At 40.7% G+C, this 26,808-nt stretch overlaps 1 protein-coding gene across 1 annotated transcript in view; it reads right to left on the bottom strand.

The window, feature by feature from the left end:
• Nucleotides 1-2,189: 2,189 nt before the first annotated feature.
• riok1 (RIO kinase 1 (yeast)) overlaps nt 2,190-26,808 on the bottom strand; it is a 37,006-nt gene continuing 12,387 nt past the window's right edge. Inside the window, exons 8-17 of the mRNA XM_060905660.1 lie at nt 25,696-25,776; nt 20,918-21,004; nt 20,698-20,835; nt 20,488-20,591; nt 17,792-17,898; nt 17,283-17,348; nt 10,630-10,734; nt 10,458-10,511; nt 2,537-2,701; nt 2,190-2,446 (exon numbers count right to left, since the gene is read on the bottom strand). Of these exons, the coding sequence (XP_060761643.1) occupies nt 2,336-2,446; nt 2,537-2,701; nt 10,458-10,511; nt 10,630-10,734; nt 17,283-17,348; nt 17,792-17,898; nt 20,488-20,591; nt 20,698-20,835; nt 20,918-21,004; nt 25,696-25,776 (1,018 nt within the window). The 3' untranslated portion in view covers nt 2,190-2,335. The remainder of the gene's footprint in view (nt 2,447-2,536; nt 2,702-10,457; nt 10,512-10,629; nt 10,735-17,282; nt 17,349-17,791; nt 17,899-20,487; nt 20,592-20,697; nt 20,836-20,917; nt 21,005-25,695; nt 25,777-26,808) is intronic.

Raw genomic sequence — 26,808 nt, forward strand, 5'->3', positions numbered from 1 at the left:
GCGTAACAATGCTAATCAAGCTTAAGCTAGACGACCCGCCTCAAATACCCGTCCCGGGTAAATGTTACCCCAATTTTAGATGGCCTGTTCCAAACCATCCCGCCCCATGAAAAATTCGTACTTGCATATCTATCTATCTATCTATCTATCTATCTATCTATCTATCTATCTATCTATCTATCTATATACACATACATACAGTGGTGCTTGAAAGTTTGTGAACCCTTTAGAATTTTCTATATTTCTGCATAAATATGACCTAAAACATCATCAGATTTTCACACAAGTCCTAAAAGTAGATAAAGAGAACCCAGTTAAACAAATGAGACAAAAATATTATACTTGGTCATTTATTTATTGAGGAAAATGATTCAATATTACATATCTGTGAGTGGCAAAAGTATGTGAACCTTTGCTTTCAGTATCTGGTGTGACCCCCTTGTGCAGCAATAACTGCAACTAAACGTTTGCGGTAACTGTTGATCAGTCCTGCACACCGGCTTGGAGGAATTTTAGCCCGTTCCTCCGTACAGAACAGCTTCAACTCTGGGATGTTGGTGGGATTCCTCACATGAACTGCTCACTTCAGGTCCTTTCACAACATTTCGATTGGATTAAGGTCAGGACTTTGACTTGGCCATTCCAAAACATTCACTTTATTCTTCTTTAACCATTCTTTGGTAGAACGACTTGTGTGCTTAGGGTCGTTGTCTTGCTGCATGACCCACCTTCTCTTGAGATTCAGTTCATGGACAGATGTCCTGACATTTTCCTTTAGAATTCGCTGGTATAATTCAGAATTCATTGTTCCATCAATGATGGCAAGCCGTCCTGGCCCAGATGCAGCAAAACAGGCCCAAACCATGATACTACCACCACCATGTTTCACAGATGGGATAAGGTTCTTATGCTGGAATGCAGTGCTTTCCTTTCTCCAAACATAACGCTTCTCATTTAAACCAAAAAGTTCTATTTTGGTCTCATCTGTCCACAAAACATTTTTCTAACAGACTTCTGGCTTGTCCACGTGATCTTTAGCAAACTGCAGACAAGCAGCAATGTTACTTTTGGAGAGCGGTGGCTTTCTCCTTGCAACCCTGCCATGCACACCATTGTTGTTCAGTGTTCTCCTGATGGTGGACTCAGGAACATTAACATTAACCAATGTGAGAGAGGCCTTCAGTTGCTTACAAGTTACCCTGTGGTCCTTTGTGACCTCGCTGACTATTACATGCCTTGGTCTTGGAGTGATCTTTGTTGGTCAACCACTCCTGGGGAGGGTAACAATAGTCTTGAATTTCCTCCATTTGTACACAATCTGTGACTGTGTATTGGTGGAGTCCAAACTCTTTAGAGATGGTTTTGTAACCTTTTCCAGCCTGATGAGCATCAACAACGCTTTTTCTGAGGTCCTCAGAAATCTCCTTTGTTCGTGCCATGATACACTTCCACAAACATGTGTTGTGAAGATCAGACTTTGATAGATCCCTGTTCTTTCAATAAAACAAGGTGCCCACTCACACCTGATTGTCATCCCATTGATTGAAAACACCTGACTAATTTCACCTTCAAATTAACTGCTAATCCTAGAGGTTCACATACTTTTGCCACTCACAGATATATATATATATATATCCCTGCACGCTTTGCGTGCATTATGTCTGCCGTTGGCAGACATTTTACCATTCTGCACCCTGCTGTAAATTATTTGTACCCTGCTATTCTCCCAAATTTTGAAGCCCCTGAACATCTGCATCATGCGGGATTTGTGGGTGGGAGCGGGACAAAATATGGCAGGCGCAGGCGGGAGCGGGACTGAAAAATCATAATTCTTTGTGGGAGAGGGCCTGAAATTCTGTCCCGCGCAGACCTCTACCGCTAACGTCTCGTGCAAATAACGGAAATACCGCATCAACTAATGAATCAGCACCACAATCATGAAACGCATCAGAAAGCTTGAAATAAAAAAAATAATAAATTAAAAAAAAAAAAAAAAACTTATTCAGTGCGTTTCATGGTGGAGTTCTGCTTTAAAAGCAAGTGTAAACCTGGCTGTAAAAAAAAAAAAAAAGTTAGCATGTTAATTTTGTCAGGAAGGGATCCGAGCATCCGCGTGTTGCTCTGGTTTCTTCCCCCTTCTTGTTTTACGTGGAAAAAAAAAAAACCAACCAACTTATCGAAAAGGTGCAAACTTTTAAAAACATGTTTAATTTACCAAATCATCAGATGTACATGAGGTTGATGAGAAGAATAAAGACACACGTGCCTTTTTTTTTTAACTAAATGTTTTCTGTCCATCAGTCACGAGCCCAAACCCGAGCCTGATGATTCCTTTTCATCGTCCTTTCTTCATCTTGGCCACTTTCTCTTTGCGCTTCTTCACGTGCTTTGGTACTTTATTTTTTCGTTTCTCCCTCTGAGCTTCTTTTACCAACTTCTTTCTTTCCTGACAAGGGGAGACAAAAAAAAAAAAATTCATAACACCATTTTTCTTTCTGGATCACGAGTGAGATGTTGGAAATGAAACTGGAAATACTTTTTTGTCCAGCGGTTGCTCCTTGTCCTGGCCGCTGTGTTCCTGCGTGTCCTCTTCTCCAGATTCGTGCTCATCTTCATCGTCCTCCTCCTCCTCCTCCTCCTCCTCACCACCACTACTGCTGGAGCTCCCTTCTTCAGCACAGCCCTCTAGTAAGGAAGGAACCTAAAATACAGGAGAAAGGTTAAAGGTCATGCTTCACTGGTGTGTTGAAAACTTCATGGCCTTTCCTGCATCGATTCCGTGTCAGGGTCAATACTGTGACGTTTGTGAACCTTTAAAAGGTTCGAGGGTCGAGTCGACATTAGCGACAGTATTAGCGTACTAGACTTCAGCATTAATGCTGCGTTCCATTTACTTCGGAAGGCGGAGCTGGGAATGACATCACCCCAGAGTTCCCATGTTCTAGTACAGAAGTCGGAAAACCCAATACCAACAATTTCTGTCCAGCTTGCCCAGTTGATATCTACGCATTACACGGTATTCCATGCACACAAACTCCGTCGCTACATGCCCACAGATAGAAGTTGGACAGCGTTGTGTATACGACTGATTTAACAAGACGCAAATGACACAGAAGTGCTAATAAACTGTATATTACTACAGCTTTCACTCTGTTTATATACGGGGCAGCCATCTTGGATTTTGAACTCGGGGTTGGCGAGGTTCTTCTGACTTTTTTAGCCGGGAATCCGACATCAAGGAGTGTTCCGACTGATATTTCCGACTGGGGACTTGGAAATCTTGACTTCCCAGTACAAACAGAACGCACTACAAATCTGACTTATAAATCTTTTCAAAACGCTGCATTCCAATTTCCGTGTCCTTCGACCTCATTTTTTTTTTTAATACAAGACAGAACCAATCGAGCACTAGGGGGCACTGTTTGGATTCAGATAAAGGGATTTTACATGCGTTTGAGAAAACGGTTCCTGGTTAGAAAGCTGCTCCCCTCAGATACAACCTGCAGGTATAACATACTTGGATTTTACAGAATTGTAAGAGTTCAGTGTTTAAAAGTTCACATTATCGGCTTGTTTTAACGTTACAAGTTTTTGCTGCATAAAATAAAGTCGGAAATCGACGTCATAATTAACGACGACGACAACTGGCAACCGCGTCATTTTAGAACAGATGAAATAAGGTTTGAAATTAGCCAACATCAGCTATCAGAATTTTTTCAGGTTGCAGGGCTTGACGTTAACGGTAGTCCGACTGTCCGGGACAAGTGCCTGTCTGACGGGACGAGTTGGATATTTGTTAAAAATCACCATTTTTACACAAATTATTCAAGAGTCACATCAATAAAGTTCCAACAAATCGAGTTCAGTCCCCTCAGTGATCCAGCCATGTGATTCCGGGGAAGCTGTGTGCAGCAGGTGTGTGTGTGTGTGTGTGTGTGTGTGTGTGTGTGTGTGTGTAAAAATAACTACCTCGTAATATCTAATTATAGCTTATTAGACTCATTGAAATCGGAGAAATGGTGATCAAACACTCCAATAAAATAAATATCTGTGGTGAATCTTTATTTCATTCAGACTTTTTATTGTATTTTTTTTGTATGGTTCACATTAACCATCACAAATGCAGGGATGAGAATTTTCCGGGGATCTGCGGAATTCCGAGTTTTTCCCACTGAAAATGTCATTTTTGTGAAACGTGTAAATCTGTTGAGAAATTTTTTTGGGGGGGGGGGTTTCGGCGCGAGGCGAGGCTTGTGGTGGCACAAGCAGGCAGGACCGACTGACCGACCGCCAGCATCTTTCGGCAACGCTCATCGCAAAATTAGTTGCAGCTGTGATAATGGAAACCGTCATTGCTTTCCTCAATATTTATGCTAACAACAACTCACAATGATTTCCGGCAACGTTTTGGCGCTAGTTTCATCTCACTTCTACAATTCGCGGAGAAACAAGCTATACGTACACGGTTTTGATCACTTCTTAAGTTCTAGTTTTTTTTAAATATTTTTTTGGGGGCTTTTTTCACCTTTATTGGATAGGACAGTGTAAAGACAGGACAGGAGCGGGAGAGAGAGAGACGGGGAGGGATCGGGAAATGACCTCGGGTCGGAATCAAACCCGGGTCCCCGGATTTATGGTATGGCGCCTTATCCACCTGAGCCACGACACCCCCAAGTTCTGGTTATTTTGGTTAGTTTTCAAAGTTACTTCGCCAATATGGCGAAAGTTTTGGACTGCAAAAATGAGGATCGTGCCAGGGAAATCGATAAATCGAACGGGATAAAGAACTGTTTTCGACGGGCATGGCTCGATAGTAGCGTTACCGTGCAGATAGGGACACGAACTGTGACGATGTGCCTGACGGAACATGTCCGAAAAGTGGACGTGCCGGGAAAGGTTCTGTGTATTCTGTGCTCAGATATGATCAATTATGGAAACAGAGGAGCTAGAAACATCCAGGAGCACATCAAAACAAAAAAGCACAAAGGTACGTTTTACTTAAATTGTCAAAGAGTCAGGAGGAATCTAATATATCATTACGGTTACCTCCATTATCGCTCACGAGATATATATATATATATATATATATATATATATATATATATATATATATATATATGAGTGATTCCACGCTTATGGGTACTGAAATGGGGACATGAACTTATTCACCTAAAACCATTTCTTTTTTTACCATCAGGTCACAAAACATGTAATCTTTAATGAATGATATGTTAAAAGATAACTTTAATTTTCTCAGATGTAATAAAAACATATTTATATGCCAAAGTCAAGCCTATGAGTTCCAAAATGATGTCTGTTACATTACTTCTGTTACGATTGTCCATCTCTCGTCTGTTACAAATTAATTACAATCTAGCTCTATACCATGTTAATCTTATTGAAAGAACGTGTATGTTTATTCTACTACACGTTTATTAATTATATTTGCTAAAACATCACCTTTCTATGTTTCAAAAAGTAATTCTACATTGTTAAAATTGAGAATATATATGTCCACAACACTTCTGTTACGTTCTGACTTTTTTTTTTTTAAAAGATATTTTTTTGGGCTTTTTGCACCTTTATTGGATAGGACAGTGTAGAGACAGGAAATGAGCGGGAGAGAGAGACGGGAAGGGATCGGGAAATGACCTTGGGCCGGAATCGAACCCGGGTCGCCCGCATTCATGGTATGGCGCCTTAACCACCTGAGCCACGACGCCCCCATTACGTTCTGACTTTGGCATATAAATATGTTTTTATTACATCTCAGAAAATTAAAGTTATCTTTTAACATATCATTCATTAAAGATTACACGTTTTGTGACCTCATGGTAAAAAAAGAAATGGTTTTAGGTGAATTTTTAAAAATAAGTTCATGTCCCCATTTCAGTACCCAGAAGCGTGGAATCACTCTCTCTCTCTCTCTCTATATATATATATATATATATAAATAAAATTATATCTGTAGGGATTTATCTTAAAAGTTTATAAACGTTTAAAACATTCATATTTTATATATATATATATATATATATATATATATATATATATATATATATATATATATATATATATTTATTATGTGGGAAAGTTGGCAGACATTTCAGAGTATTTTTAAATGTCCCATTCTCATCCCTGCAAATGTCGTAAAATATTTCATGGAAATTTTACGACAGTGCCGAACTCACTTACGGTTGGTTTTCATTCACGGTGTGATTCTGTCGCCCTCATCATGTCCAACTTGTTTTCTTTCAGTTTCATTTCTTTAAGTTAATTTAAACTTCAAGTTTTACCTGATTAATCGAGATTTGACTTCATTTCCTCCAGAGGCTTTGAATTTGGGTGAGTCTAACTCTTAAAACTGCACATCAGGTAATGGGTCAGAACACCACATTACATTATGGGCATTTAGTAGATGCTCTTAATCAGAGCGACGTACAACATCCAGAGCAGCCTGGGGAGCAGTTGGGGGTTCGGTGCCTTGCTCAAGTGCACTTCAGCTATTCCTGCAGGTCCAGGGAATCAAACCGACGACCTTTTGGTCCCAAAGCTGCTTCTCGAACCTTTAGGCCATGACCACGTGCACCATAATGGGGCAACGGATAGTTTTTGTTTATTGTTAAAGTTTGAGTTTTATTGAAAAATGATAAATCATTTAATGATCAGAACGATACCTGCTTTTGTTAAAGGAGAACGGAAGTCATTTTTAAACTTGCTTTATTTCTTAATTACGTTTTCGGTTTTAGTAACCTTATATCGTGACTCGTCTTGGCAACTAATTGCAATTAAATATGATGCTCATCGGCCTGTTCGGTTTTTAGCCGTGTTGAATTTAGTTTGTTTGGTCCATGGCAGGCGTCACTTATCCGCACGATCTTCACGAGACTTGTGCGAGACTTCGAAACGTCAAGTGTCAGCCAGGTGTCAGTGCCGCCATTTGGAAAACTGTTTTCCAAACGAAGTATTGCACAAAAACGAGTTTAAATGACGATTACTGCCTACTTTTTTCAAACTTTCCTGATTGCTATCAAAACAAACAAAACTTCTGGCTTGATCACGTCAGCATTCGAAAGAGGGCGCGCGCGTCTTTTGACAACGTCGGCAGATGTCGGTCACTTTGATTTCCGCTGTACGTTTTACTTCCCTCCTACGATGTCTCGCACAGGTCTCAGTGAATCTCATTTACCGCTGTTGCTTTGACATATGGACTGATATATTACAGAGCATATTTCAAACACTCAGAACTTGCTATAGCGGCGACAAAATAGCGATCAGAAATGCGTTCCTCTATATTTGAGATAAATAGAATCTTGATGATAATAAAAAACACATTTGCCTTCAGTTCTCCTTTAATCACTTTCCTTTCACTGAACTAGTAAAGACATAGGAATAAAAAGGTTATGATGAGCAGGATGAGTGAAAAAATCTTGCTACTTGTCCGACTAGATGACAGAGTTAATGCTGAGCCCTGGATTGGACGATACACACAAACAAACAAACAAACAAACAAACAAAAAAAACATTGTGATAGCCTGGCAAGTAGGGCTGTGCTGATAGACGATGCCATCGTCCATCGACGATGGTGGTCATCCATCACGATGGAGAGCCACCATCGTGATACCACGCCCCCTCCTGTCATAAACATGCATATACGGTATCATCTGGGCCTATTTAACCTAAAAAGTTAGTTTTTTGTTAGTTTAGTTAGTTAGTTTTGTTTAATATATAAATATATTATATAACATATATAAATACATAATTATATAAATCATTATAAAGTAATATCCTATTACCGCTTGTTCACGTAGGCTATGGTGCAGGGACGTGCTAGTGAACATAATGTGGTTACACAAACAGTATGCTACTAATAATAAATTTCGACTTCATTTTTTAGCCTACACAATACTTTTAATGTAAAATTTGTCATGTTGTTCAAACAAATAGCCACTATTAACAGTCGGGAAATATTGCACCTTATCAAACGGCAGTGAAGCGCGGACTTCGGCAGAAGTCAAATAACTTTAATCTGGTAAACAGGCCTACTTTCAGACACAAGATGGTCCACTCTAAGCCATAATGTCAAACCAAATGGAAGAATGAAGGTGATTCTGACAAATGTAAAGACAGTAAAAAAAAAAAAAAAAAACAATATTAAATCATGATTTTAAAAGTTGGTGCAATAATTCAAACACTAATAAATTGGAAAAATTAGCGCGTTCAAGTGCGCACTAAAGGCCGAAACGCATCTTCAATTGATATGGTGTAAATAAACAATGAGTAATAGCTTAAGTGTAGTTTCTTCTCATAATTTGAATACTAGTCTTTCATTGTTAGAGCAGATTAATATCTTGCCGTGATCAGTGAGTGCTCGGGGAGGTTCATTTCCACCTGCGCTTTGCGCAGCTCATTTCTCCGAAGCCAGCTGTGCGCAAACGCAGTGTTGACTGCTCGGCAAACTCCAAACGCTCGGTCTGTACTGGCCCTCTGTTGCGCAAGCGAGTTGGTTATGGCCAGGTTCAAATTGAGCCCAAAACAACTTAACCACGGCCATTTCAATTGCCTGATGGCTGTGACAATATTCGCCCCGTTGTTATACAGGTGATCTTTTTCTCTATTTTCCATTCGGCAAGCGTCTCGCGCAATGAGTCTTCTAAATTGTCCGCTGAATGTGTCTCTGGCATGAAACTCGTCTGCAGGCATTTAGACTGCATTGCCCACTCTCGGTCCACATAATGTACGGTAGCTGACATATAGGGCATCATGTTGCAGCTGGACCACATATCCGTTGTCAAGGCCAAATATTCCACATCACCTAGCGCTTTTTTTTTCCTTTACGTGCCAAAGCCTCGGATGAGTATCTAATACTTTTAATAATAATAATAATAATAATAATAATAATAATAAATTTAATAACGTGGTATTAAAATCCCCCCCGCCCACGATATCATCGTCCATCACGATGTTTGCACTGTAAACATCGTCGATGCCAATTAAGGGGACATCGCACAGCCCTACTGGCAAGCCAGACTAAATGTGAATATTTAGTCTGGCCTCGATCCGTAGACATTTCCGAAGCGGGTAGGAGGAACAAACTGCTGTCTTTCAAACTGTCTCTGTGCGTATAGGCCAACGCTCTGACCAATCAGCGCAACAGTGACTGTGACATAGTCAGAGCGACAGAAAGCAGTGGGGGAGGCCTTGAAATAAATAATTTTTCAAAATGCGTATTAATTAATAAACAGGTTCTAGATATTAAGAAGTTTGGAGATAATGACCACAAGTTTGGAGTCTGTACCACATACTTAACATACACTTATTTTTTTCAAGGGTTTGCTTAAACTGTTTTTGAGAGTTTTTATTTAGTGGTGTTTGGTGAAATAATTTCCCTTAAATTTAAAATAACGGGAAAATAAGAAACAATCAAAAAGTAATGTTTCAGAGCTGTTTATTAATTCTTCGTACTGCACAAACTAGCCCCATCCTTTTGGCTACGAGCGGAGCCAGCTGGTAGATCAGACTTTTGCCATAGCCGGTCGGCAAAACAGCGAAAACGTCCTTCTTGAAAAGGAATGAGCGGAGAGCCTCTTCCTGCTCATGTTTCAACGAAAACTCCAAGTCTAATTCTTCTAAAACTGATTCCAAAGCGGAGTCAAACGCGCGCTGTTCACTAGCCGTAGCCATCTTTCCTGTTGTGCTTTCTCCAGCATCGCGCAGCCTTGTCGTCACTCCTGCAAAAGCCCGCCCAAAGAATCCAAACAAAAACCTTGCGTTGTGATTGGCGGGCACGATTTGATGCCCAGGGTGTTTTTGTTTATATGGTGCAAGGCTAGACCCACTCGCTAGGCAAAAATATTTTTGGCCACTAGGCGGGTGGGTCTAGTTTACTAGGCTAACATTGTGATGCATGATATAGTAGCAGAATATTTTTCTCGAATATTTCTAATTTTAAGATGCTCAATTTTGTAGGAAATTAGTGTCAGAAATCACAGCTGTACTGCTGAGTTTGCGTACATTACGATGCATGTAAAATATATCATGATTTTAAAAATCAGATCACGCTCTCCTACTATATACTAAAAAATAATAAAACAACTCAGTCAATATATTATTCTGTGATACCATTTTCTATTTTATTTTCCTTGCAATGAAAAAAAAAACCCAATTCTTCCTTGCTTATATGCTCTAAAGAGTGATTTTCCCGTTTCGTTTATAGTCCACGTGTAATTTTTCAGTGCAATACGAGAGTTAGTCAAATGAAAACCTTATTTTTTTTCCCCCCATTGTGCGTCGTTTATTGAAATCAGTGTCACACTATGGTATCATTTATCGACATCATTGTTCACTGCAAGTGTTCCAGGGTTTAACGAGGGTGTAGATTCCTCTTTAAAAAAAAAAAATTCTTCCGGTTGTAATGTGTGTTATATGTCATTTAAGGTTTTCATTTGAATTCTTACCGTCTGTACGCCTGATAAATCCTTTTTCAGGCCCGTCACTGTCTGGTACAGGATCTAATATTGCAAAAAAAAAAAAAAAAAAAAGAGAAATTGTGTCATAACTGCAAACAGATCACACACACACAGTATAAACAAAAGGTTAAACGTCCTGCAGTCGAACCCTGGCACTCACGTTATCGTTCTGTTTGTTCTCCTGCTCCTTCATCATGGCATCCACGTCTCGTTCGTAATGACTCACTTCATTCAACGTACGAGGAATATAGGCCTTCTTAAACACCTGATACAGACAAGGACAGAAAATGTGTCACTCCATGTTTCCAATCAAACGATTCAGAAATTTCAAGTCTTCACTGCAGGATACCGAACGAGTCGAAGACGAGTCGCTGAATGGAAAATATCTGATAGACCATGGAAAAAAAAAGCCAGCCAATATTATTATTATACATACACATTCCTTTCAGGTGTTCAACACGTCTTTGTCTTTCAAAATTCTCTCGATCTTCTGCGTTTAACGAAGCAAACCTGGCAGCCGTGTTTGTTTACAAATTGTCCAGTCGCTCACTCGCTAGCGCGGAAGTTTTACATATCCGACGCCTGACATGTTGTCTTGACAACCGTGCAAAATCGTAAACCGTATTCAACGCTCATTCTCCATTGGGTAGAGTGACGTAATACACGTAGGATAAGCGATATGCTAACAATATTGCATGCTATCAAACCAAATGAATGGAACCCGCTAGAAGGGAATAGAAAATAGTATTTATTCCATCGAAAAAAAGTGTCGCGTGGATCATAATTCCCCGATATTTCACTGAGCCTGATAGCCCAGGAGTAATAGGGTTATACCCGGAACAAATTAGTAACAAGCTGAAAATTTCAGAATATGTTCAGAATACCTTTAGGAATAACATACTAAAAGTCCCCGGAAATCCCCCTTGTGCTCCCTGAGAAATTCAAGATGGCGTCCAAAATGGCCACCAAATGGAGATCTGCCCATACCTCAGGCCAAAAACAAAATATTAATGCAATTAAAAGGTCAGAATATATGTTTTGTAGGGTAGGAGGGTAAATTCCAACATGTGTGTATTAATTACATTGTGTATTAACTAGTGCTGTCAAAAATGTCGCGTTAACTTGACTCAATTTTAACGGCGATAATTTTTTTATCGCGAGATTAACGCTCTGTGACATGATGTAGGATTTTCATAAGCTTTTGAAACTGCCAGGAACTTGGAACAGAGACTTTGCTTAGAAAACCGATAGCAGCTAGACTGTAATGCCACGCCCCGCACAGCCAGAGTCCTCTGCCCTCCTCCCTCAAAGAACCAGCGCGGGCAGGGCGCACTAGTAGAGATGGGATTTATGGCTCTTTGATGGGATCCGCATCTTTGTGATCCGTTCTTTGAAAAGAGCCGTTCAAAACACTGGCTCATTTGACTCTTTTTAAATATTTATTCAGTTTTAAGAAGACAGCATCTAAAGAAGCCAGATCACTCTGAACTGTAAACTCAATGCTATCCCAGAAATCCTTCCTGTAATATGCAAATTTGGCCGCCTCTGATTGGACAGCGCGACGCATCAACAGGCAGAAAGTGTAAAAGTACAAAATGTGTTAAGTGAGCTGAAACAGTAAAGATCAGATTCAATGCAATATTTATCAACGAACAACTTAAAGTTAATATAACAGTGTACTTTATATTATAATCAAGCATGTCAAGCCTACCGGCACTGTGTAACCTGTCTCTCTGATAGACTAACTCAAGCAGTAGATTACTTCACTCATGGTTCTCTTGTTAGTCTCGGGACGAAGAGCCACGGTGCTCAGCTTAGGTTTCAGTTTGCAGTGGCTGTGTCAAGACGTGTTATGCTTTGCAATAAGAAAAACATTGGTACAAAACAAGCCCATTCACTTTTTTATGCTGGTAAGAGAATTACAATGGTTTTTCGTGTGACAAAAATGTGCGATTAAATTGCGATTAATCGCGAGTTAACTATGACAGTCGCGACATTAATCGCGATTAAATATTTTAATCGCTTGACAGCACTAGTATTAACATTATATAACAATGTACACATTATTATAACAGTATATTTGTGTATAGTGTGGATCCATTGGTTACTCGTTCACTCCGTATCATCCTATTCTGTTCACAAAACAGCAAACAATTACTAGGGGTTGGAGCACTTATTTTCATTAATATTAAAGTAAATTGGTGGTGTAAAATGAAAAATGGCATGTTAAAAGGTCATGCTGAGTTCAGTCATTTTTTGCCCGAACACACTGGCATTGCTAGTAGTAAAGACTGGCGCTAGAAACTCAAAGATTAATTTTTTTCCACCCTTAAACAAGCTTGAATAAATTCCCTACTTCACTGATGGTACAACAAAGGTCCAAGAATTACAACTGAGGCACTGAGAAGTGTTTAAGTCTACTCATTGTTTATAAGCAAGAGCTTTTATTGAGGCAGACCTTTTTGTCATGAAAGTCGCCGGAATGTTGAAGAAGTGTACTGAAACAGCTTGCCATTGTAGTTTTAGAAGATAGAGTTCTCAAATTTAATTTCCCTTTAATATTTTATCAAAGCTTAAAGATGCACTAAATATTAAGGAAATTGATGTCTAATTGTTGTCTTACATTATGTTCATGTATGTACCGTAAAATACCAAATAATAGCAGAGTTCCAATTAACCGCCGAGTTCCCTTTAACGGCCGGGTGTACGCGTGTGTTGTGACAAATAAAGGCCGGTTCCGAATACTCGCCGGGGTCTAAAAAAAAAAAAAAGCGTCCGAACGTTCTATCTAGAATCTTGAGGCCCAGCACTTTTCTGGTTTTCTGGTGTTTAAACGATTTTGCATTGCATAGTTTTCTACCGAAACAATATGAATGAATGAATGAATGAATGAATGCAAAATGAAATTATTTCTATAATACTGTTTACAACATTTTGTTACGCAGGGGTGATAGCGTTCCGGCGCGCCGTGGCTGGGGGGAAAAAAAAATCTAGTTCGCCCATTGTCCTGTGTCATTCTGAGATGCGCAGATAGACAGTAAAGGGAATTCCGAATTCCCTTTACTGTCTATCTGCGCATCTCAGAATGACACGTAACTTACACGTAACTTACGTGATAATAAACATGCCATTTCAATGTTATAATCTTGGTCTACCGTAATATTTCTTGAGGAATGCAACTCCGTAACTTTTGACAGATGTCTTAGCCAATTACGTTTGACATGGGTGTGTGGGATATCACTTACGTCATCGAATGAGGAATACCCCTTTGGGTATACCCAACGAAAGCCAGCGTGTGTGGTGACATTGAGGACTGCGGGTTTCCAAGGTTGGACTGCTGCTTCTGTTAAACGACCTAAATTGCCGAATGCATGCGTCAAAGCACACACTGAGTTTTATTAAAGACCTTATACCATTTCACTTGCCCTTACCCATTCGGATCTGGAAGACGCTTTACAAAAAAGGTGAGAGCGTTCTAACATGCATTTCAGTCTGCTCGCGGCCAATCTAATCCAAGGGGCCTTTTCAACAAGTAATCTGTCGTGCAAGTTGGGCAGAAGCACGCGTCAGGCAGGCAACATGTAGGCCTACAAGTCAGTAACCTATTCAACTAACTTTCATCCGAACTTTAAGTTTTCTACGGGGTTGAGCCACCGTACCAACTCACTCGGGGAATAGGCTCATATCGGCCAAATAGGGAGACGTCTTGGAGAGAAACGTGAGAATGCAAGATGACAGTATGTAGCCACTGCAGGTCACTTATTTTTCAGCATAAGAAAAAACCCTTTGGTTTGACACTTCGCACCCTAATTATGTTGCTTCAACGTCGCGCCCTCCATGCAATTTCAGATTGACAGACATCGCGAAGCGCAAAGGGCGGAGGCTGCATGGGTGAGGGTGATAGCAAGTGACCATAACTTTGCAGAGTAATTAAATGACAGTGCTGCGCACAGACAATGGTGTGGTTTCTTGATTATTTTGTAAAGCATGCACTTAACTAGTCATTAACAGGAAAAGGTGTGTGATTTATCCTTTATCCACCCCGACTGTGCCATGCGAAGATGCATTCTGCGTCTTCAAAATTCCCCGAAGTCGGCACCGTGCTATCTGTAATCTAACTCTAAACAAACTAAGTTATACTGGTTAAAAGTAGGCCTATCTGAGAATGATTTTTTTCCCCGTTTTGAGGTAGATTTTGGGGAAGGTGTTTGTGAAGAAGGAATTAATCGCCTGTTCCAAATAGCCGCCTAGTCTCTAATACGCGCCGGGTCTCTTACGTGATTGAGACACATAATAGCCCGGGCTATTATTTGGTATTTTACGGTAGGTAGCCTACTAAGCTAATCTGTCAATCATGTCAACCATCAAATTCCATGTAATTTCCACATTAATGACCTTGTAATCTTGGTTAATTTTAATTTTAACAGTGTGACAATGGTGAATTTGTATTGCTTGTATGAGAGAACATATAATTTAACATTTTAATTGCATTTATATTATGTTTTATCCCTGAGATATTGAAAAATCTCCAATCGGCGGCCATTTTGGACGCCATCTTGAATTTCTCAGAGAGCACAAGGTGGATTCCCGGGGACTTTTAGTATGTTATTCCTAAGGGTATTCTGAACATATTCTGAAAAATTCAGCTTGTTACTAATTTGTTCCGTGTTGGACTCAATTCTGAGCTAATGCTCTTGGGCTATGAGGAGGATAATTGTTTTAGTATAAATACACAGGTGATGATTTAAAAAATCATATTAAAAAATAATTTTTCAATCTTCAAAAGCAGCATGCAAATGTAATAACGGCACGGCGCGGTGCAGACTTGTGTCACTTATCTACGCCGAGTCACATAAAAATACTTTGTTTTGAAATCGATAAAATAAAATCCCAATTCCATTTTACCTTTGAATAGTTTTAGACCAAACTCCGGAGCGTCTTTAGTGCTTTTAGGAACAGCGTTTTCTTTCATTTCTAATTCTTCCTCGCTTACAGTGACAAAGCGACTGGCCGCCATTTTGCCGAGTCGATCGAGGTGATTATCAAGAAATTGTACGAATCTCTTGACCAATCCGTGCGCACGATTCTGGTTGAGAGGATGCTGTGCGCGTTTTGGCCGCCGCTTCTCACCGGGGCGTTTTATTTTTCTTTTTGTCTTTGTATGGTTTGAGGCTTGTTTGAACGTTTTGTCCGCCAGTTGTGGTGCAGCTCCAGATCCAGTTTCGGGTGTTGGTTTCCTCAGGTCTTGGTCCGCCGTTGGTGATGCCTGTGCGGCTCGCTATGGACTGCAGCGAGTTCGTTGTTCTCCAACACGGTGGTTGTCCAGCGCTCTGTGCGACGGTGCTTCTGTGCTCGCTTTGTGGATCCATGGCGTGGTGTTCTGAGCGACGTTGCCCAGTGGTGTCGCGGCGGCTGTGCGGGACACACCCGTGTACACCTTTTGGTGAGACTGTGGGTGGCTACGCCACTGGAATTACATCCTGACCCTCTTTTGGTGGATTTTTTTTCTTTTTTTGGTAATTGTAAAGCGTGAGAAAGACGCTATGCAAGTTGAAATTATTATTTATCACCTGTGCGTTTTTACTAATCTGTATTATACCACAATGCTTCTGAATACGCTATTCTGATTGGTCAGAAGGTGTTGATTCATTTTCTAGAACATCAGCTTCAAATCTTCATCAAATCAAAGTTTCTCTGTAACATGACAATTTGCGTTTATTTTCCCCTCTTACGAACTTCAGGAGACAAAAAAAAAAAGTCTGTAAAGTGTGACTAACTATCCCTGCTATACACTACCGTTCAAAAGTTTGGGGTCACTTTGAAATGTCCTTATTTTTGAAAGAAAAGCACTGTTCTTTTCAATGAAGATCATTTTAAACTAATCAGAAATCCACTCTATACATTGCTAATGTGGTAAATGACTATTCTAGCTGCAAATGTCTGGTTTTTGGTGCAATATCTCCATAGGTGTATAGAGGCCCATTTCCAGCAACTCTCACTCCAGTGTTCTAATGGTACAATGTGTTTGCTCATTGCCTCAGAAGGCTAATGGATGATTAGAAAACCCTTGTACAATCATGTTAGCACAGCTGAAAACAGTTGAGCTCTTTAGAGAAGCTATAAAACTGACCTTCCTTTGAGCAGATTGAGTTTCTGGAGCATCACATTTGTGGGGTCGATTAAATGCTCAAAATGGCCAGAAAAATGTCTTGACTATATTTTCTATTCGTTTTACAACTTATGGTGGGAAATAAAAGTGTGACTTTTCATGGAAAACACAAAATTGTCTGGGTGACCCCAAACTTTTGAACAGTAGTGTATATCAGGTGTGATGAAAGTTACTGCTCGCTCCTGCTGCATGTACATGACCTTTCTTTCTGCTCTCCATTCGTTCGCAACAGGGACAGTCTCGCAACTTCTTGATCGCGCCTCGTATTATCAGCGCTAACAAGAACTAACTTAAATATAACTAATCAACAGATAAAAAGTATGATGTGTTATACTTCAGTACTGTTTTACTGTAGCTAAAATCATTAAATCAGCTGATATTCAGTACTTCCTGCACGCTTTAAATGTCGCTCGACCAGTCAAATCAATTGACCGGAGTTAACTGTTGTATAATTAATATTAAACTGTTGTGAGGAATAAAACAATTCAGGATGTGTTGTTAAAGGAAAAATAATCAACTCTGCTGTGGTACCAGTAACTCCTCTAAACCCTCCCAGGTTTGCAATGATTCACGCTGTAAATAAAACCTCACTCTAATCTACAGAGATATACAGACATATTATTTATGCTTTAGGACGTTATTACCTCTTCGTCCACTTTGTCCTGGTTAGACCTCTCCTCTGCTGTTCGGGCTGATGCGATCTCCATCGCCTGGAGACGCACACCACAAACACGTCACAGTAAATACTCACAACAGGCAGGTTTTATGCAAGCCGTTATTATAAGCTGTAAATATCCCTTATGCGTTAGAAAAGTAACGACAGCTGAGCCGTACGGAGCATGCAATGATTTTACAGAGTATAAGTATTAATTTATTATATAAATATAAATGTAGAATTGCACTGAACATTGATATTGCCATAATAAAGAGCAGATTCATCATAATGCTTAAAGTAATTTGTTGTAGTCAGTGCAGGTGCTGTGCATTTTTACTTTTTGTTACAGATGAATGTGCGATGCTATGCTGTATTTGGCATTTCATATTTCTAAACTTTGAAATAAAAGTACATTAATTACTTGATAGTGTGTGTGTGTGTGTGGGGGGGGGGGTGTTAATACACACATTAAATGAGCAGTAAGATGAAATAACAGACCTTCTCCAGGTACTGGTTGATGTTGTCGTTGGTGATGGACGGGTCTGTGACAAACTCAAACAGCTCCCGAACCGTCATCACAGCGACACTGTGTTTCTGGAAAAAATCTAAGTGAAGGAGATTCAAAGGAAATAAACAAACAAACAAACAAACAAACAAGCAAACAAACAAACCACACCTTACACCAGGGGTGGGCAATTATTTTTTCCATGGGGCCACACGAGAAACAGAAAATTTTGTGGAGTGCCGGACCAAAAGGCTGAACTAAATTCTGCACAATATTAATTATACTTCTTTATATAAAGCAGTAAATAACATTGTTTTTACAAGCTGCTAAGACTGGTAAGAGTCTGGGGGAAAAAACGAGGTTGCCTTACAAAAAATGTCATTTATTCAATCAAATTTCCCAAAACAATGGTTAACAAAATGTGAACGTTTGTACCATTTTTTTTTCAGTCACATTCACCCCAAAACACAATAAAGACATCACAATATTGTCTTTCTACTCCAAATATCAAGCAAGATACATCATATTATAATAATGATGCCCACATTTGTAGTTTAAATCACCTCATTTGGTGTTTTTCAGTTTTTCGGATCTGCCCTCCGCAAACTAAACACACGGCTTTATCTCTGACTTCAGTAAATAAATACTTAGCAGTCCATGTTTTGTTGAAAGCCCTGCATTCGGCATCTACCTTTCTTCTTTTTGTGGACATTTTGGGGCTAAAGTCTTCTTGTGACCTGCTCGCAACAACGTCGATTCGGTGTAGGTATCAGATCTAAAGATCGGCTCGGGCTCCGGCGCCTGCTGGTGACGTCACACGATGTGATTGGCTGGACCGTTTGAAGGATGACGTACAAGTTTGTGGTTGGTCTGGACAAATTACGGAAGTAGTTATCGCGGGATTAGGTTTCGTGGGATTTCATGTCATGTTCATGTCGTGCGCATTGCGTTTTTGTTGAACACAACTTCAAAATAAAAGCAATGCACATTCAGTCCATGCATGAGGTAAAATTAGAAAATACGTTTATTTTGTAATTTCTAATTAACCTTAGGCGGGCCGGTCAGAATGAACCAAAGGGCCGGATGCGGCCCGCGGGCCGTAAAATGCCCAGGTCTGCCTTACACGCATCTGAAAACCATTAATCTCAACTACTGTTCTGCAGTTCTCTTTAAAAAAAAAAAATTTAATTTTAAAAAGCCTGCATGGAGGGGAAAAGTCAGAAACACAGCTGACATTCTAAGGAAAAGATCTCGCACAACTCTTTTATTAAATGTGTGAGAAACTTTATCAGAAAAAGTTGCCTTTGGGTTTGTGTTTCTCACTTGCGCTCTGTACTCGGTGCTTCTTTGCATCTTTCAGCCCCAGTAAGGAGGCGTGGCCTCTGCGTGTAAGGCTCGGCGAAGGAGGCGTGGCCTCTGCGTGTAAGGCTCGGCGAAGGAGGTGTGGCCTCTGCGTGTAAGGCTCGGCGAAGGAGGCGTGGCCTCTGCGTGTAAGGCTCGGCGAAGGAGGCGTGGCCTCTGCGTGTAAGACTCAGCGAAGGAGGCGTGGCCTCTGTGTGTAAGGGCGTATTCACACCTACGTTGTTTGCTCCGGACCAAACGACTAAACGAACCAAATTTCCCTTGGTCCGGACCTTTTGGGTTGGTCTGAATACAAACCACCGAACTCTGGTCCGGACCAAACAAGCGGACCGAGACCGAGCTGCAAGGTCGGACTCGGTCCGGACTAAAGGAACCCTGGTGCGGACCTTTTGGAGGTGTGAAAGCAGACCGGACCTAATCTGACAGTTTTGCTTTTTTGTACCTCGGGAGCTTCCGTCGTTTGTCGAGCATTATGGGAAACAGAGTCTTGACACTCCACCGCAAAGTGCAAACACCGTTTCGGTTGTCAAGGGAACCTTACTACAGTCGTTCAGTCATTCAGACCAGTGGTAGGCTAGACTACAGAGTACAAAAAATGAGTAGGGGCAAACGTGGGTCGAGGAAGAAACGCGTACCCTTGTGGATATATGGGCAGATGTCCACATATCTGAGCTTTTGGAGAGAACACACAAAAATGCCGACGTGTTCGCATGATGTGCGCTCATCAGCGCTATCCTCCGTGACTACTTTTGAACTTAAAGCTTTGTGCGCGTGTCGTCTCTGACCAATAGCTGAACGACCTCAGGGCGCGTGGCTTTGTTGACAGATTTTGGTCCGCTTACTAAAATGCACAGTGTGAAAGCGAACCGCACCAAAATGAAAAAAAAAAAAAAAAAAACATTTGGTTCGGACCAAAGCAAGTGAACTATCGAACTATCCTGGTCTGAATACACCCTAAGACTCAGTGAAGGAGGCGTGGCCTCTGTGTGTAAGACTCAGTGAAGGTATGACCTGTGTAGCTTTAACTATCAGAAGGAGGCGTGACCATTGCGACTTGTCAGTCTCAGTGAAGGTGTGGCTTCTCTACCTCAGCCTCAATGAAAGGAGCGTGTGGCTTCCCACTTTTCAAAGCTAACAATTTCTTCTGAATTAAACTAAACTTTTTGTTTTATCCTGAATCACATTTTACGATGATTCAGCTTTATTTATTTCTTTTCTTCAATTTATTAATTTTCTCTTTTTGTTTCTTCCTTCTCCCTCGGAATCACACACCAGCTCTGCAGCTCTTACACGCTTAAAAGCCAGGATATGTTCTCATCACACCCACCGTTAACATTGCTGCAGTCTTTTCGGAGAAACTCCAGCGCGTGAGGATGATCATGCTCCACTGATTGAGACACGTCGATAATGTAGGCATCTCCGTCATGGTACCTGCACACCAGAGCACAAAAAAAACCACACCTTTTAACCGAAGAAAATCACACAAACCAGAATTACTTAGTATAAAAGAAAGCAGTTGGATGACTCCAAGACTTACAGCATGTTAAACTCGCTGAGATCTGCGTGCACCAGCCGAGCCTCCTGATACATCAGCCTCATGTTCTGGATGACCTGCAGGTACAACTCTCGCGCTTTGGATTCGGACAGTGCGGCGTTCTTCAGTAAGGGTGCAGGCCTGCGACAGAAACAAACTTTAGGCTGCAAGTTTTTTTTTTTTTAAATGGTGACAAACCTTCAGCATGTGACTGTTTACATACATGTCATCTTTTCCTATGAAGCCCATGACTAAGACATGACTCCGAAGCATGACGGGCTCTGGACTGGGAATTCCTGCTGTCTGTAGTCTTGAAACAAGAAGACACAAAGTCATTGACATTTACTCATGGTGTCGCCACAAAGTTATCTAATAACTTTTTATCATGTGATGACATCAGACTAGATTTAGACTTTGTACACTTTTCTGGCGAGGAGATTCAGAATGCTGAAAGCTGCAATCTGATTGGCTCTGAAACATCTTGTGCAAACAAACTTTAAGAGCTTTTCAGAACATTATAGTCATTCAGAACATTATGGATTGAAAAAGTTAACAGAATCAAATTTAGTTAGCTGCGAGTGCTTTAAGTTTACTGAAGAAATGTACCAGGCTCTGTAGACAACTCTACATTGAAGCAGCAATTCTACAACCCCGATTCCCAAAAAGTTGGGACAAAGTACAAATTGTAAATAAAAACGGAATGCAATAATTTACAAATCTCAAAAACTGATATTGTATTCACAATAGAACATAGACAACATATCAAATGTCGAAAGTGAGACATTTTGAAATTTCATGCCAAATATTGGCTCATTTGAAATTTCATGACAGCAACACATCTCAAAAAAGTTGGGACGGGGCAATCAGAGGCTGGAAAAGTTAAAGGTACAAAAAAAGGAACAGCTGGAGGACCAAATTGCAACTCATTAGGTCAATTGGCAATAGGTCATTAACATGACTGGGTATAAAAAGAGCATCTTGGAGTGGCAGCGGCTCTCAGAAGTAAAGATGGGAAGAGGATCACCAACCCCCCTAATTCTGCGCCGACAAATAGTGGAGCAATATCAGAAAGGAGTTCGACAGTGTAAAATTGCAAAGAGTTTGAACATATCATCATCTACAGTGCATAATATCATCAAAAGATTCAGAGAATCTGGAAGAATCTCTGTGCGTAAGGGTCAAGGCCGGAAAACCATACTGGGTGCCCGTGATCTTCGGGCCCTTAGACGGCACTGCATCACATACAGGCATGCTTCTGTATTGGAAATCACAAAATGGGCTCAGGAATATTTCCAGAGAACATTATCTGTGAACACAATTCACCGTGCCATCCGCCGTTGCCAGCTAAAACTCTATAGTTCAAAGAAGAAGCCGTATCTAAACATGATCCAGAAGTGCAGATGTCTTCTCTGGGCCAAGGCTCATTTAAAATGGACTGTGGCAAAGTGGAAAACTGTTCTGTGGTCAGACGAATCAAAATGTGAAGTTCTTTATGGAAATCAGGGACGCCGTGTCATTCGGACTAAAGAGGAGAAGGACGACCCAAGTTGTTATCAGCGCTCAGTTCAGAAGCCTGCATCTCTGATGGTATGGGGTTGCATTAGTGCGTGTGGCATGGGCAGCTTACACATCTGGAAAGACACCATCAATGCTGAAAGGTATATCCAGGTTCTAGAGCAACATATGCTCCCATCCAGACGACGTCTCTTTCAGGGAAGACCTTGCATTTTCCAACATGACAATGCCAAACCACATACTGCATCAATTACAGCATCATGGCTGCGTAGAAGAAGGGTCCGGGTACTGAACTGGCCAGCCTGCAGTCCAGATCTTTCACCCACAGAAAACATTTGGCGCATCATAAAACGGAAGATACGACAAAAAAGACCTAAGACAGTTGAGCAACTAGAATCCTACATTAGACAAGAATGGGTTAACATTCCTATCCCTAAACTTGAGCAGCTTGTCTCCTCAGTCCCCAGACGTTTACAGACTGTTGTAAAGAGAAAAGGGGATGTCTCACAGTGGGAAACATGGCCTTGTCCCAACTTTTTTGAGATGTGTTGTTGTCATGAAATTTAAAATCACCTAATTTTTCTCTTTAAATGATACATTTTCTCAGTTTAAACATTTGATGTCATCTATGTTCTATTCTGAATAAAACATGGAATTTTGAAACTTCCACATCATCGCATTCCGTTTTTATTTACAATTTGTACTTTGTCCCAACTTTTTTTTGGAATCGGGGTTGTACGATGGCAAAAGAGGGGAAGTTCACAAAGGAATGATAAAAGTACTGTAGGAATATACCTTTACGTTCCACAAACATGAAACTAAGACTATTGCTGATATTCATAATATTTAAAGTTATTCCACCAAATTGAGTCGTACATGAGCTGACAGCTGACGCGGCGCGTAGCACCGAGATTGAATGGAATAACTGTTTTATTCTGTCCAAATTCACCGGATTTTGAGAAACGGAGCATTTTTATTCTTATTTTTTGCAAATTCGATAAATAAAAACTTTATACAAAACGTCTGACAAAATCATTTCCGCTTAGAATGTAAACAAACCGGCGAAATGACAGGAGCAATTTGTGAAAAATGCAAAAATAATTCTTTGGGGGGGGGGGAACTATTCTTACCATCAAATACTTTCATTCCATATTTTGTTGCTTTTGTATTGGGGGGGGGGTTCAAGTAGAGTTTTTATTTCATTCTCAGTTGGTTTAGCAACACGCGCCGCCATTTTGTTTTTCTCTACTCACGGTATCTGATAGCCTAGTAGTAGAGTAGCCAATCAGAGCGTGCAATTGCTCATATCCAGTGAACGTGGATAGAATAATAATATTTAGTATATGGCGCGAGCTACTTTCGGTAAAATCGTGCGCTCTGATTGGTTTCTTGGCAGGCAGTTTATGCCCATGGGCGATTATGGACTTTCTTTCCAAGGCGTCTTTTCTCAAAAAAAAAACCTTATCAAGCATCATTTTGTTGAAAAAAATAAACCAATATAGATTATATTTTTGTCATGTACTGTATTACTCAAGTGTCAAGTCAAGTTTATTTGTATAGCGCTTTTAACAATAAACATGGTCGCAAAGCAGCTTTACAGAATTTGAATGACTTAAAACATGAGCTAATTTTATCCCTAATCTATCCCCAATGAGCAAGCCTGTGGCGACGGTGGCAAAGAAAAACTCCCTCAGACGACATGAGGAAGAAACCTCGAGAGGAACCAGACTCAAAAGGGAACCCATCCTCATTTGGGCAACAACAGACAGCATGACTATAACCAGGGCTTTGAACCAGAATTTTTTTCCTATTGGTTCGTTCCGAACAGAAACGGAATTTTAACGTTTCCGGTTTTGGGTTCCACCATTAAATAGACGTTCCCGAACTGGTTAGAACAAAAAAATTTCGTTCCTGGAACGGTTAATTACGTTCCCTGTCAGCTGTTTAACAAATGGCTATAAAATTATGTCTCTGTCTCATCCAGCTTAAGCCAAATGTAGGCTAATTCTATTACAACCTTCATTAAATAAGACAAGAAATAATTCAAAACAATTATTATTTCAAATGTTGGCGATTTGGATTCTCAGTATGTCTTCCCATCTACACAAACAGAAAAAGTGCCAAAAATGAAAGATAATTCGTTTAGTGTGTTACCAAAGGCTAGTCAGGCCCTATACAGGGCTACCGCATGACGTCACCGCGCCGCGAGATTTTGTTAGGTCTTCCAACATGGCGCCAAGTACACATCTATGCAAGTACATACATACATAAAACAAACTACACCTGAAATGTAGCCAGGGCCGGTTCTGCCCTAATCTGGACCCGGGTGCAACATCACGCAAACCCCCCCCCCCAAAAAAAAACAAAAAACACCAGTCTAAATCAGGACAACCATCACATAACTATAAACATTTTATATCAATTATTTTAACTAAATGGGCTATAATAAATAAGCCTGCAGGCAGCCACGGCGGGCTGCCTCAGAAAAGTAACCATTCAATGACAACTGAAAGCCTGCAGCCACGGCGGGCTGCCTCAGAAAACTAACCATTTGTCCTACCTTAAAACTCGTTTTGCATTTTCTGCCTCCTTTTTTGTATTTTCGACCCTCCGTTTATTTTCTTTCCTTTTCTGAAAACCCGATTTGTGTCCAGACATTTTGTTCTGCTACCAACGACCTAACTCGTCAGGTCTCGTCCCTCGAGCCTGCGATGATTCGCGTGGGAAGGGCAACAATTGATACATTTTTACAAACAGCCAATAGGGAGGTTGCAACGTTCAGGCTCTTCTTTGCTCAGACACTCAGTAATGCACTTATTCACTTATTATCACGTGGAGAAGTGATAGTAGTCCACCTTCCCACTCTCTCCATTCGGTCAGCGAACGTCACACAGGAAGTGAACCCCAGCGGGTCATAGAAACTTGCGCAGGAGAAGAATGACTTTTTATTTGTAGGCTACGGAAACTTTGAGGAACGAAATAAAAACCGGTATTAACCGGTTACCATTATTTTTAATAAGCGTTTCTGTTCCGGAGCATAAAAAATAATAAAGTTTCTGGTTTCGTTTCTGTTCCATGTGAAATAGAAAAAGTTCCCGGTTTTCGTTTTCGTTCCTTGAACTGGTTCAAAGCCCTGATTATAACATTAACAGTTTTAACATGAACTCAGTTTCGTTGTTATAAACTCTTCATTCTCAAGTGGAGAAATAAATTCAGTTTTGAAACCGCTAGCCGCATGCGTGACTCAACTACCGTACGTTACAAACACGACGTGACTGAAAGCAGCGTCACGCCTCATTATAATGACCGTCTATTTTAATCTTAGAAATAATAAAAGCCGTATAATAAACTCTTTATTAACCTCGCTTGCCCGGTTTGATATTTTCCCCCTAAAGACCTTGCGCTCAGTTAATAAGTAGTTATTAATTACTACATGCATCGCTCTACTGCGTTTCATTCTTGAACAAAGTAGCTGGGAAAGCAAACCTGATCAGGTTCCTCATTTCCTTCTCAGCCCACGTCCGGACCATCTTCCTCGGGTTGCCTTTACAGTAGCCGTGCCGAAACCTGAAGAGCAATCCATCAGGAAGTCAGCGAGACGGAGGACACACAAATTAAAACAAGTTGAACTCAAGGTCAAAGGCATCGCCAGGGACACCTCCGTCTCCATCTCTGCTTCCTTCTCGTGATTAACTTGGATGACATTTGACCTTGATCTTGTTTGGCTCAATTCCAAAATCTAATCAGTTCATCTCCTGGTAATAATTATGATCCCATACACAGTACTGTGAAAAAGTCTTAGGCACCCTATGTTTTTATTCTTTTTTTTTATGACTTCTACATCATCAAGTCAGTACAAAAAAAAAAAAAAATGTAGTTTTCCAAACGTTTGTTTATTTTTCCAGCGCAAAATTAAATGTTACAGAAAAAAAAAAAAGTTTGGAATATATCTGAGCAGCATATTACAGACAGAAGAGAGCACTTTTCAGATTAAAAAAAGAAAGCATCATGAAGGCTGCTGGGTTTTGGTGCAAAATGAAGACGTGAGTGTGACCGTCAAATGCCCTTTTTCCACCAAAGCAGTTCCAGGGCTGGTTCGGGGCCAGTGCTTAGTTTGGAACCAGGTTTTCTGTTTCCACTGACAAAGAACTGGCTCTGGGGCCAGAAAAACCTGTTCCAGGCTAGCACCAACTCTCTGCTGGGCCAGAGGAAAGAACCGCTTACGTCAGCGAGGGGGGGCGGAGTTGTTAAGACCAACAACAATAACAAGACCGCGAAAGATCGCCATTTTTAAGCGACGAGAAGCAGCAGCTGTACAAACGCGAAGTCATCCATTATTATTATTGTTGCTGCTGCTGCTTCTTCCGTGTTGATTTTGCTTCGATATTCGCGCCAAGGTTTATGTAAACGTAGCGCCGTAACTTCTGTATACAGCGACGTAATGACGTGGTTCCGCTTAGCACCGCGAGCGATGGAAAAGTAAACTGGTTCTCAGCTGGCTCGCAAGTTGAACGAGTTGTGAACCAGCACCAGCACTGGCCCCGAACCAGCCCTGGAACTGATTTGGTGGAAAAGGGGTAAAAGTGTCCAGAAGAACTG

Source organism: Neoarius graeffei, chromosome 23, assembly GCF_027579695.1.
Source record: "Neoarius graeffei isolate fNeoGra1 chromosome 23, fNeoGra1.pri, whole genome shotgun sequence".
In the NCBI taxonomy this organism is placed as follows: domain Eukaryota; kingdom Metazoa; phylum Chordata; class Actinopteri; order Siluriformes; family Ariidae; genus Neoarius; species Neoarius graeffei.